At 47.6% G+C, this 13,479-nt stretch overlaps 1 protein-coding gene across 2 annotated transcripts; it reads right to left on the bottom strand.

Annotated features, from left to right (window-relative positions):
- Positions 1 to 1,426: 1,426 nt before the first annotated feature.
- ZNF48 (zinc finger protein 48) lies at positions 1,427 to 6,359 on the bottom strand. 2 transcript variants are annotated; one of them, XM_074207835.1, is made up of 3 exons: positions 6,140 to 6,359; positions 4,595 to 4,698; positions 1,427 to 3,929 (listed from the first exon to the last, which is right to left on the bottom strand). In XM_074207835.1, exons 2-3 carry the CDS (start codon positions 4,677 to 4,679, stop codon positions 2,128 to 2,130), a joined length of 1,887 nt encoding a protein of 628 aa, XP_074063936.1. In that variant the 5' UTR covers positions 4,680 to 4,698; positions 6,140 to 6,359; the 3' UTR covers positions 1,427 to 2,127. The 2 variants fall into 2 exon arrangements, with proteins under 2 accessions (XP_074063936.1, XP_074063937.1); XM_074207836.1 differs by having other exon boundaries at positions 4,601 to 4,698.
- Positions 6,360 to 13,479: the final 7,120 nt, after the last annotated feature.

Here is a 13,479-nt window from a genome sequence, read left to right as displayed (position 1 = left end):
TTATCTACAGCATCACAGAATCTCAGGACTAGAACTGTATTTTGATATAACCTTCTCACTTTGGAAAGAAAACTAAGGCCCAGAGCGGGGCAATTAGGTGTTGCAATGAATAACATTGAGCATGGAATCAGGAAGACTGGGGTTCGAATTCGATCTCATACATTTAATTAGCTATGACCTTGGGCAAATCACCGGCTAGGGGGCCTAGTGGATGGAGCACCCGCCCTGGGGTCAGGAGTACCTGGGTTCAAATCTGACTTCAGACACTTAATAATGACCTAGCTGTGCGGCCTTGGGCAAGCCACTTAACCCCATATGCCTTGCAAAAACCTAAAAAAGATAAAAATAAAAAAATAAACCTCTGTCTCAATTTCCTCATTGTCAGGTGGGGATAATAGCGCCTGCCTCCCAGAGTCGTAGGCCGGCACATGGCGGGTGCTCTGTAAAGGCTAGCTCTTATTACTTGAGCTGGGATAAGAATTCTCTTCTCCCTATTCCGCCTCTCTGCTTGGGTTTCTGACTTTCAAGGTGCAGGAAAAGCAGGAGACCTGCTAAGATGCGGAGACTGACCCTTGGTCATCCTCACCCTGGCTCCGGCCAGAAACCGGAAGTGCGCCAGGCACTCTGGGGGACGTAGTCCCTGCTTTACCCCCGGCAGCGCGCCTGGTCTGCCTGGGCTCTGGGACGCCACTGGCCGACCCGGGCCCCGGCCGGAGCGGGGGCCGCGGGCCGGAGCGAGACGAGCAACGTGCGGGCGGCGGCCGAGGGTTTGGCGGTCCCGAGTTCGGGCCTCCCCGGCGGGGGCTTCTGATGCAGGGCGTTCATTCCCTTCCCTTCCGAGCGCCCCCGGATCCCCGCCGGGCAGGAGGGCGCCGGCCCCGGGGTCCGCCGTGCCGCGCGCCGCTAGCTCTGGGCGGGTCTCCGGGGCCCCCCGGGGTGAGGAGCTGCCGGCGCGGCCGGGCACCGAGCCGGGCGGGCAGAGCCCAGTGAGCCCCATGCTGCCCGGGCGGAGGCCGGCCCCACGCTGCGGCCCGCGGCCGAAAGCACGGGGAGAGCTGCAGGCAGGAAGCCGCCCAGCCGTCAAATTAAGTGAGAGAGGAACCTAGAATGGGGGCGGCTGGGAGGAGCGGGGCCACTGCCCCGGGCAAATGCAGCTTCTAGCAGCGCAGGAACTTCTGGGCAATGATTTTCATTTCGTTTTTGTATCCCAATCCCCTACCTTGAAACTCCAGCCCTTGGCGAATGAATGCCTTCACCGTGTCTCCAAGCTGACTTCCACAGAATGGGAATGGGAATGCTACTGCAGACCAGGCAGACGCATTGTACCCCCCCCCCCCCCGCACTTTCTGTAGTGTCCAAGTCAGAGGATTCGTATTGTTTCCAGAATCTTCCCCTTCCCCTCAAGCCCTGTATAAAAGCCACACAATTTCAAGACAAGAGACAGTTTATTGGAGATGAGATAGTATCAACAGAGATCCCAGAGATAAAATCCTTATTGCCTACCTAGCCTCTTTTTTGGGGGGAGAGGGCAGTAAAGGGGTGGGGAAGGGGGGAAAGGTCTCCTTTACACTTCATTCACATTGCGAGGCCTCTCCTCTGGTGTCGGTGTACCCGAACCCTTCTTCCTTCCTGGGGACCGGACATTTCTGCTGTCCTTCAACATGTATGTAGAAATGACTCTAGAGACCTATCAGCCGCAGGACCACTCGGTAGACTGGCAGAACTATATCCCGATCTAGTCAGATCCCCTTTCATGTAAGGTCAAGAGGTTGTGGAAGGTGGCTGGTTGGGGGGGTGGCCCAAGTTTACTGGCCCAACCAGGACTGGTCTGGCTTCATTGGAACACTATCCTAACTCTGCCCCCAGCTAATGGTTTAGAGGAAAAGCCCTGAATTATCAGTTAAAGCCTAGCTGGCAAGGAAGACAGGACCCATACCGGTTCTCCCATGGCAGTGTATCAGGAGCTCTGATGTCACCAGTGAGGAATCGGGGAACCTGGGGTTTGAGAAGCCCTACACTCCCTGATCTCCTCTTCTCTGGCTCTCTGCTTCCTGCCTCTTCTTTCCCCATCACAGACAACAGCAGATCCCCACCCCCATCCCCCTTTTGGATCCATCTCTGGCTCTATCACTCTAGTCCAGGTTCCAGCTCCACTTTGGGGGGCTGGGCTCTGGGCCCTGCTCCATAGGGCCGTAGTGTCAGGTGCCCACGCTGGTGCTTGATTCGGGCCGAGCTGTCCCCAAAGCCCTTGCCGCACTCTGCACACTTGTAGGGTTTCTCGCCTGTGTGGGTACGCCGATGCTTCACCAGGTCTGAGCTTCGAGGGAATTCTTTCCCACAGTAGCCACAGGTATGAGTCCGGCTTGTGCCAGGAGGCCTCCCCCGAGGACGAGGAGTGGGGGCCGCTGGGCCGGGAGGGTTGTGGGGACAGAGGAGGGCCGCTGGGGGGGTTGGTGCCGGTGGACGAGCCCGTTCACCACGGTGGGTACGCAGGTGCTTAACACGGGCTGAGCTGTCAGCAAAGCCTTTCCCACACTCAGGGCATAGGTAGGGCTTTTCACCTGTGTGCACACGATGGTGCTTTACCAGGTCTGAACCTCGCCGGAAACCTTTCCCACACTCGGGACATTTATGAGGCTTGTCCACTGCTGGAGGGGGTGGTTCTCCAACCTGGGGGCCCTCCGGCTCTGGCTCTAGACCAGGGAGGCCAAAAGGGCCTTCCCCAGGATGGGGAGGACTACGTGGGACAAGTGGGGGACTGGGGCCATGAGGAATTGGTGGAGGACTTGAGCTGGTGGGTGGGCTGGGGCTGTGGGGAGCCAAAGGGTACCCATGAAACCCAAAGGCCTGTGGTTCCAGATGGGTGAGGCGATGTCGCAGGAGCGTAGAGCCCAGGCTAAAGGTTCGGCCACACTCGGGGCAACCGTGAGGCCGCTCACCACTGTGTGTGCGAAGGTGTTTGACGCGGGCTGAACTGTCAGCAAAACCCTTGCCACACTCAGGGCACAGGTAGGGCTTTTCACCTGTGTGTACACGCAAGTGCTTTACGAGGTCTGATCCACGGGCAAATTCCTTTCCACAGACATCACATCCAAATGGTTTTGGCCCCAAGTGGCTGCGCTGGTGGCTCAGGAGGCTGCAGCTCAACACAAAACGCTTCCCACACTCAGGACACATGTGGGGTTTGTCCCTGGGTCCAGCTGATGAACCCTGTGGGATGGAGGAAGCAGCCCGGGCCACTCGCCGGGAAGCGACTGTGCGTGGAGGTCGATCACCCCTGTGTGTCCGCTGGTGCTTAATGCGGGCTGAACTGTCCCCAAAGCCCTTGCCACAGACAGCGCATTTGTATGGCTTCTCACCTGTGTGTGTACGTTGATGTTTCACCAGGTCTGAGCTCTGCCGGAAGCTCTTGCCACATTCACCACAAATGGTGGGGCGCTCGCCAGCAGGAATCCGAGGTCTCGGAGTCCTAGGGGGACCTGGGGCTTGCGGGCGGGGCCGGTACGGCTTTTCACCACTGTGTGTTCGCTGGTGCTTGATGCGTGCGGAGCTATCCCCAAAACCCTTACCACACACCCCACACTTGTAAGGCTTCTCCCCAGTATGTGTGCGCTGGTGTTTCACTAGGTCTGACATTTGCCGGAAGCTTTTCCCACATTCACCGCATACAGGTGCCCTCTCCCCAACCTGGGCCCTCCGTGTTTCTGAAAGAAGTCCGGGAACTTGAGAACGGGGTTTCCCGTGACCTGCACTTGCCCATATTTCTTCCCAGGTCCCCTCAGGTTCTAATTTGATAACGCTATTTCCATTATCCTGGCCTGAAGCCACATCTCGAGTTTCCTTGAAACCCAGGCCAGATACCTGTTGAGGGTCAACCTCAAAATCCAGGCCATCGTGCTGAGGGTGAGCTTCATTCTCACCTCCCATACCTGTCAAGAGAAAGGGGAAATTGCAGACCTGCCCCTTAGCCTTCAAGCCCAATTGCTGCATACGCATCTTCTCTAAGAATCCTTCCTTGACTGGAAAAACAAGAAGGAATCTTTCCATACTCTGACCTTCTGCAGTATTTAAACTTCAGAATTTTGTGTGTGTGTGTGTGTGTGTATGGGTACCCTCCACTGAGGCAGATCACAATCTCCCTTGCTACACCTTAGTAAATAGTCTTCAATTGTTAGAGCTGAAAAAAATCCATCATCTGGTAGCCAGTCTCTGGTGATGAATTTCTCTTATATGGTTGTCTTATAGCAGCTCTATATCTATGTCACCAGGCTGATATTTAATAACTGACAGTAATATTACATGCCTATTTAACACTTTAAGGTCTATAAGGCACTTTCCTTAATAGCTATTACATGCCATGGTGAAACATTTCTGGTTCCTAAGGACCTGTGTGGAGCTGGTGCTCCATCAGCATTGCTTTCCACAACCCTTATGATACAATGAGACATTACATTAGTATTTCAGTGTTAAGATAAGGGGTTAGGGGTTATTTTTTTGGCATTTCCCATCTTAAGTGGACTGGAAACCAATTAAGGGAGGGGCCTAGTCATATACAGTTTTGTGAATATTTGACAAATAGTTGATGCCATGTTACCTTCACCTGTTTGGTTGCTTCTGAGGAGCTCCCTCTCCTCTGAGCCTTGAAGATCTTGGTCCCATGGCTCAGCTCCTTGCTCCATCCCAGGGAGGATAGATATCCTGGAGAATTAAAAGAAAAAGTAATACTCCTTAGGGGTTGTACAGCCCCATTAATTTCTTCTGCTGCTCAAACTGATAATTTTATCCTGACCAGGGAAGCAAGTTCTTTTTTCCATAGTAGTAATTATATATTATCAGATGCACAACTCATATTTACATAACACTTTAAGATTTAGAAAACATTTCCTTCACAATAGCAGCATGAGGTCATTCATGCACATATTATTAATCCACATTTTAAAAATGGGAAATGGAGAGTCAAAGTTTTTAAGTAATTGAGGATGAGAGAATTTGGAGTTGGAAAAGATCATCTAATCTAGAAGTTCTTAACCCGAGGTCTATGAATTCTCAAAAAATATGTATCTTGAAAATTATTTCATTAGAATTGTTAGTCTTTGAAATCTTATGTATATTATTTTATGTATTTAAAAACATTCTTCTTTCCTCTGTGACCTTGGACAAGTCATCTCTAATCCTCACTCATTTTGCCTTCATCTGTAAAATGAAGCGGAGTCGACAAGCATTTAATAAGCTAAATGGCAGGGAGGCAAAAAACAGTCTCTGACCTCAAGGAGCTCTTGCTCTTCTGAGATCTGGCCAAATTACAGACAAACGAGACAGATACAAATAATTTGAACATAATGTTAGAAGCTATTAACCATAAGGAGTTCTAGAAAGGGTTTCATACAGAACCCTTAAAAAATAAAACTCAAGCTCACTGAGTTGTGAGAAAAAGGCTGTCATAAACCTGAAAGCTCTAGTGAAATGTGAGCTGCTATTTTTATTCCCATCTGGACTAGGCTACTAGTTCTCTTCAGTCTCATTATTTGCAAAATGGAGGTTGAACTAAAAGGATACCAAGGTACTAGTCAGTGAGGATTTTACAATGCTAAGTTCTGGGATGGGAACTTCTCGAAAAAAATCCAACTTTACTTATTTTTTAAGTCCTAATACATTTTGCGGCCGGTCACTAAGTGCTTCCATCCTCACTGACTGACCCTACCCATCTCCACAAATTCAGGAAGCTGAAGTTCCCAGTTTTGCCTAATGGACTCAAAAGTGAGTTTTTCCTTATGCGGATTTTCTATGCATACTTGGAAAGTGGACATTAAAACCCCTCCTCAAAACCACCCGGAGTCAGCTATGTGGCAGATGCCGTGCAGCCGGGGCGGGGAGCAGCCCTGGCCCGGGGCCAGCCTGGAGACAAGACCAATGTTAACCGCCGGGCCTGCGCCGCGGCCCCACAAGGCGGAGCTCAGCCGGCGGTCCGGCTGTCTGTCCGAGCGTCCGCACACCTGCGCCGGCCCGGAGCGGAGAGGGCAGGCCCGCCGGAGCGGCCCCGAGCCCGGCCGGGGAGCGTTCAGGGAGTGCCCGGCCCCGGCACAGAGAAGCGGGGTCCTCCGGCCCCGCCCCGCCCGCTCCGGCCCCGGGACCCGCTCACCTCGCCTTGGCCTCCGGGCGCGGCCGCGCGTCCACCCGCGGACCCCGGCGGTCCCGCCGTCTCCTGCTCCCCCGCCCCCTCGGGGGTGGGCCCTCCCCCGGGTCCCCGCCCCCGGCCCGGGTGGGGGGGGGAGCTGGCGGAGTCGGAGGACAGGTCGCCCCGCCGGGCCCAGCAAGCCGGAGCGCGGAGGCGAGCCGGCGGCACCGGGACCCAGCCGTCCGGCGGGGGGCGGGGCCGGGAGGCGGAAGCGGAAGTGCCTCCTCTCCGCGGCGGGGCCGCTCTGGGAGCGCCGGGCGGACCGGCTCGCTGTCCTGGGCCGGGCCGGGGCCGGGCGCCGCGGCGGGCGGCGCGATCCGCCCCGGGGAGGGCGGGCTCCGGCCGGCGCCTTCCGCCCACCGCCGGGCCCCTCTAGGCGCCGGGGGCGGCCCGAGCTCGATGGGATTAACCGATTCACTCCCGCAGCTGCCCCGGGGAGCCGGAGCTGGGCCGGAGGGGGCGGGGAGGAGCTCAGCCTCCCCGGCCTCGGGGGTCGGGGGTGGGGTGGGGTGGGGTGGGGTCGGGTGGGGTCGGGTGGGGAGCTCTCCAGGAGAAGCGGCCAAGAGACCCCGAACCTGGGAGAGAGTCAGAGAGACAGACAGACAGACAGAGATGGAGAGACAGAGAGAGAGAAAGAAGCAGAGACGAGAGAGACAGAGACAGAAAGAAGAGTCGAGAGACAGACAGACAGACAGGCAGGCAGGAGGAGACAGCCCGGGGAACTGGCAGCAAAGAGACAAAAGGAGACGGAGTCCGAGAGATGGGAAAAGTGGGAGTGGGAGAGAAGGAAGGGGTGGAGAATCGAGGGAGATAAGGATGGGGATCGGGAGACGGGGGAGGCAGAGACAAAGGAAGGAGACGAGAGACAGACCCCGAGCCCAGGACCAGAGGAAGGGGGTGGGGCGGGGGACACCGACCGACCGACCGACCGACTGACAGGCAGGCAGGCAGGCTGAGACCCGGGGGAAGAGGAGACAGACAGACGCAGGCGGTCGGAACAACTAGAGACCCGAGCGAAGGAGAGGCCGGGCAGAGACAGACAAAGGGAGGAGACAGAGACTGAGAAGGAGAGACATGGGGCAGGAGGAAGGGGGTGGAGCTGAGAGACAGAGACAAAGGGCGAGGGAGAGACGGAGAAGCTGGCTTCGGCGAGAGGCAGGGGAGGGCAGAGACAGAGACAAAGGGAGGGGGACGGGCAGAGACAGAGACTGTCAGAGCAGAGACGCAGAAGACAAAAGAGAGCCAGGGAAAAGGCGAGGAGAGGGAAGACTGAAGAATGGACTGCAAAGGACCAATCCGAACGCAGACACTGAGTCACAGAGATAAGAGAGACAAAGATCCACAGGAAAAGAGGCAGAGACAGACAAAGGAAGTTCTGGAGACAGAAACAGAAAGCCAGACACCCAGAGAGACTGAAAGGATAAACTGGCTTCCCAGTTTAGTCAGATGCATGCCTTGTCCTCTGATCACTTGGCCCCCTGGAACTAGGATCGGGGAAATGCCAGCCCTGGCCTTTTTTTGTTTGGTCTTGTTTTGTTCGGAGTGGGGTGGGAGGGATTTTAGTGGGTGGATGTTTGAGACAAATAAGTATCCTTTAGAAGATAAAATGATATAATAGATGGAAGAAACTTCAGATAAAATGTTTTAAAAATTATTCTTCTGCCAGATATTTATGGTTATGATTGTTCTCTGTGAATACACACATGTTCCTGCATGTGGGGGAGGTGGTCAGGCTATTGTTAATACTAGAACCAAGTTGTCCAGCCCATAATGCTCCAGGTTAGAACCGGAGTGGATAGCATGAGGCTCTGGAAGACCTCAGACCAGAAGCTAAGTGAGGCTACAACTGGCCCTTCCCTCTGCACTGGACTATCTGTGATGGTTTTTCTGGAAATTTGGGGGCTTTTATCTTGTAGCCATTTTAAGGTGGGCAAAAGGCTGCCTTGAATCCCATTTCCCCCTCCCTTGCACCCTGTCAAACTTGAGACTATGGCATCCTTCCAACCCCACCCCCCCCCCACTTTGTACCAGACTCCAGTACTGAGGGTAAATTTTTCTTCCTTTCAATTAGGATAGGCCAAGACAGTTTTTAGAAATACTTAAATACCTACCATGAAATGGCAGACAATTTAAAATAAACAATACAACCTTTGTGATAAGGCTGAGCATACAAAGACAAATATGATACAACCCATCTTCAAGGAGAATACATTTTACTGGAGAATATGTAATATGTAAAATATGAATATGTAATATGTAAAAAAGAAAATGTAAATATGCAAGTATAAGCAAAGTAACTTCAAAAAGAGTTAAGTAACTGGAAGGTATCAGGGAAGATTTCATGGTATAAAAACTGTCACTGTCTTATGCTTGGATCAAGATAGCTTTTGTAAGGAAGACCTGGATTGTCTAGTCTCTTCTCTCCCACCACATCAGGACATGATGGCGGCTTCCCATTTTCCTTCTGCCTGTATGTATTAAAATCTGTCATGCAGAAACCAGCTCAAGTCCCATCTCCAAGAAGGCCTCACTGACTTTGCTTGTATCTACCTAGGACCCTTTATTTGGGACTTAGCATTATGTGCTCCCTAATATTATCATGTGACACCTGTGTGCCACACTAAAGTTCATATGTGACTAGAGATACTCTTGCAAACAATTCTTTTACTACCTTTCAAGCCCAGAGATTGGTTATATGCTCCTATTTGTCCAGTGAAATGGAGTAATGATTCAATTGTACACCAGGAGGCACTATATTCAAGCCACCAGCCAAATGGCTGCTTCCAAGACGCATGCATGCAGGCAGGAGGGCTGAGCTCAGATTAGCTGTCCCAGATCTAAATTTAGACTAGAGAACAAGGATTTTTAACTTGAGTTGAGGGGGGGTCCATAGAGAGATGTCAAACGGGAGTCATGAATGAAGATGGGGAAATTGCATCTTTATTTTCATTCAACTAAAATTTAGCACTTCAATTATTTAAAAACACTATTTTGAGGAGGATACACAGGGTTCACCAGACTGCCAAAGGGATCCATGGTATAAATATCAGTTAAGAACCTCTGATCTAGTAAAGGAAGCAGGACAAAGAGAATATTGTAAACATTAACAACATTGTGAGTTGATCAACTTTGATGGATGCAAGCTCTTCTCAGCAGTTCAGAGAGATCAAGGACAACCTATTATGGATAATACCATCCACATCTAGAGGGAAAAAAAAACAAAAAAAAACCCTACGGAACCTACATGTATACTTATATGTATATCATTTTTTCTTTTTTCCTTAGTCCTAATTCTTCTCACAAAATGACTAATATTTTAAAACACAAATGTACATGTACAACTTTTATCAAACTGTTGATGCAAAGGGGGATTGGGAAGAAAGGGTGGTGAAAAATGTGAAACTTTCAAATCTGCAAATGAATGATGAAAAACGGTACCAACGTATGTAATTGGAAAAACATCAATTAAAAAAAGAACCTCTGAATTAGAGGATAAAATATTGCTTAATATTTTTTAAATGAGAAAATCTGAGGCTCTGCCTCTACATCTGGGCTTTCTGTTGAATGACCTTCCATAATCATTAGATATGTGATCAATATGTTGTGATCCAATAGTTAATGAAATATAGGGAAAATGATTAAGTGCTCCCCCTGTGAAATCTAATATCTACTGTCTTTCCAAACTATTTACTATCTCCAATCTTCAAAGATCTACAATCTTTAGTGGTACCTGGGGAAAGTTCCTAAACACTCAATAGCATAGAAATGCCCCTGTGGTTCCCAGCTCTAGACTTCAGAGTTTGAACAAGTAATGCAAAAGAAATTTAAAGAGAGAGGAGGTTTTTCTCTTCCCTGCTTATCATCTCACCAGAATTCATAACTGACAGACACCAGTACTTGAAGGCTTCTTGCTCCAGTCCCCACTTTTTGCTCCCCATCTGGAACGCTTACACAGCTCAATGCTTTGTACTGATTCTGAATGCTGAAAGTTGAGGTTCTGGCTGGACGTGGCTGTCAGCCTTGGTATGATCTCAGCTCTCTTATTTTCATCTTTAGTGCCTGGCATTTGGAAAATATTTAATCAATAAACATTTACTAAGTCTTTACAGTGTGTGTCAAACACTGTGCTGGGTGCTGGGAATACAAAGAAAGGCAAAAGACAGTCCCTATTCTCAAGGATCTTATTCCTCTACTGAGGAATGAGAGAACATGCAAACAACTAAGTGCAAACAAGATACATACAGGATAAATTAGAAATAATTAATTCCATTAAGGCACTAAAATTAAGGAGCTCTGGGAAAAGTTTTTGTTTTGTTTTGGGTTTTTTTTTTTTTTTTTTTTTTGCAAAAGGTGAGACTTTAGTTGAGACTTTTAAGAAAGCCAGGGAATTCCGGAGACAGAAATGAGATAGAGCTTTCCAGGTAAAGAAAACAAAAATGCTTAAATTTCAGGAGACAGAGATCCTAGTGTCCTAAGATCACAAAAGGTAAGGAAGGAGTAAGGTGCAAGTTACCTTTCTTAAGCTACCTTCTTGGTTATGTATTCTTTGAATCTGAGTGTTAGACTCCTCTGAACTCTGTACTGTTTCTAAAGGCTAATTAAGTCTGGGTAGTTCATTGATAACCATGGATAATTATGGAGGAAGCACTGAATTTATAGCATTAGAAGGACATCCTTCCATCAGTCCTACAAGGTTAATCTAGAGCTTTGAGGAAACCCAGACTGCCAAACTAAGTGGGGTTCCATAGCATGTGCTACAAATATATTGAAAGAATGATTTTTTTTCTTTCTCATATTAATAATCAGTTAATATTGGGAAGACCCAGGATTTTTTTCCCTTCCTATTTCCTCATTTTCTGCAGAGTCAATTCAGACTGAAGAATAGAGTTGATGAAGAAATTGGGTTTTAACATTCTCCTCAAATTTATTTATATCCTACCCAACTAGGGAAGATTAGTTCTGATTAAAGAGTAAAAAGAACTTAATCTAGATGAATTCTGGCTCATTGTATTCTACATAGGTTTGGATGATAATGGAGTAGGGCTGGAAAGAGATCCTTTATCCAGATTGCCCAGGATGGGTTGTAGTCTGGGAGGAAGAGAGACAAAATAAAAGTCCTCCAATCCCCTGTTAAAATAGACCCACCTCATGATAGTCTTCCTCTCACTGTTAACCAATCAGAGTTGATTGCTGTCTATCGGGAACACCCACTCCTTCAAGGGCATAAAAGCATCAAGAGGCCACCATAATCCATCCTTGGTTTACTGGAGACAGTCAAATGGCCATCCTTTTGTTGATTATTTGCTAGCCATAATAAATCGGTTAATTACCCAGAAATTGTACCTTTTGAATTTTTTATAGGTCACCATATGTATAATAACATTAATGTAACCTTTTTTGCCGGGAAGTCTAGTTCTAAAATGTGTACCTAAGTAGCACATTGGAGAGAACACTGGGCTTGAAATCATAAAGACTCATCTTCATGAATTCAAATCCAGACACTTCCTATACTACTTCCTGAAATTGGGCAAGTCATTTCACCCTGTTTATCTCAGTTTCCCCCAGTATAAAATGACTTGGAGAAGGAAGTGCCAAACCACTTCAGTATCCCTGTCAAGAAAACCCTAAAATGGGATGACAAAAAGAATCAGAAACAAGTGAAAGGACTGAACAACTAGTACAGGCAATTGGATGCATCTGCAGTGGTTTCATGTATAAGGCATCTCAAACAATAGACACTTTATATTTGAACAGTACTTAGGGCCTATAAACAGCAAAAAATAAATAATACCATTTAAATAGTGCTTTAAGGCTTGGGAAGTGGTTTAGAAATCTTATTTTATTCTGAAACATTATCTCATTTAATCTTAGTCTACACCATGATGTAGGTAATGTGGGTATTATCATTCCCATTTTGTAGCTGGATAAATGAGGTCACAGAGCTAGTTCCTGAACTCTGACTTTCAGTGGTCTTTCTTCTATCCGCATTACACTAGCAAACAAATTCCAGAATTATTTTCACTACTTTAGCTCTCTTGTTAAAATTAGGAAATTCCTCTGTCTAATATCTATCCTAAACATATTTTTATTATATTTATGTGCCTATCAACATAGACCTTGATTAACTCCATGTAAAAGAAGACATAGGAGAGGACAATATAAGGTATGTTGGAAAATATGGGTTAAGACTGAGAAATGAAAAAAAAGACTAATCTGTTACTGAGTGTGAAACCTCATAATAGGAATAGTTTTTCAAAAAGAAAATCAGACAAGCACAAAATAATACCATCTGGAATGAAACTGACTACCTCAATCAAAAGGAAATTCCTGGTTATGAAGGCATAAGTCTTTTCAAAAATGGTTCTACAGCTTTCTCTCTTTTTTCTTTCCTCTTTGCTGGATGGCCACTTTCTCTCTCTAAGCTAGAATCACATGCTTTTGGGAGAGCCATGGCCTCCACTCCATGTGGCCAGACACACTTGAGTCTAAGCCCAGACAGCTCTCATGGCTGCTTTCTTTTCTCTCTTTCCCTCAGCCACTCTTCCCTAGAACTTTGTTATTCAGCCTGTCCTCAAGAAGCTTACTATCTCTCCAGGAAAAAGTTTTAATTTAAAAAGTTTAATTTTTTGCAGGCTTGTAAAATAAGAAATTCTGAGCTTTTCTACCTCCAGGGCTAGTGTGAGGTTTTCACTTCAAGAACTCACTTTTATGACAACACCCCAGATTTCTTCCACATCAAAATGACTTGGCCAGTCACATGACTGCACCTTCTGCATCAGTTTTATTTTGTGGATCCAGTGTAGTAATGTATGTAGAATGTTTTGTAAACCCTAAAAAACTAAATAAATGCCAGTTACTATTCAGATTTAGATTGACTGTTTTTGACTATAAGTCTAATACCCTTGGAACTAGATGATCTGTCAGATTCCATGACTTGAGAATGATGTCACTTTGCAGTTTAGGATGTAGAGTTTGATGCTTATTGATCCATTGGGTGTGAGCCTAAAGCAATAATTTGGTGACTCTCCAGTGATTCTTACCAGTGAAATGAAGAGCTGACCTCAGACTCAAGAACACCACCTTGATTCAGTCTGCTTTCTGACCCTTTCTCTGTCAAATTTTCTTATTTCTGTTGAGAATACCAAAGAACATTGTAATCATCTAGATTCCCAAGCTTGGAGTCATTCTTTTTTTTTTTGAATTTAATTTTTTATTCTCATTTTGTACAAATTTTTTTACATTAATAAAATATTCTTGTTTAAGAGTAAATGAAATACCCCCTCCCCCCATAAATATAGACTTGC

This window comes from Macrotis lagotis, chromosome X (genome assembly GCF_037893015.1).
Source record: "Macrotis lagotis isolate mMagLag1 chromosome X, bilby.v1.9.chrom.fasta, whole genome shotgun sequence".
Lineage (NCBI taxonomy): Eukaryota > Metazoa > Chordata > Mammalia > Peramelemorphia > Peramelidae > Macrotis > Macrotis lagotis.
This window is presented reverse-complemented; position numbering and strand designations above follow the sequence as displayed.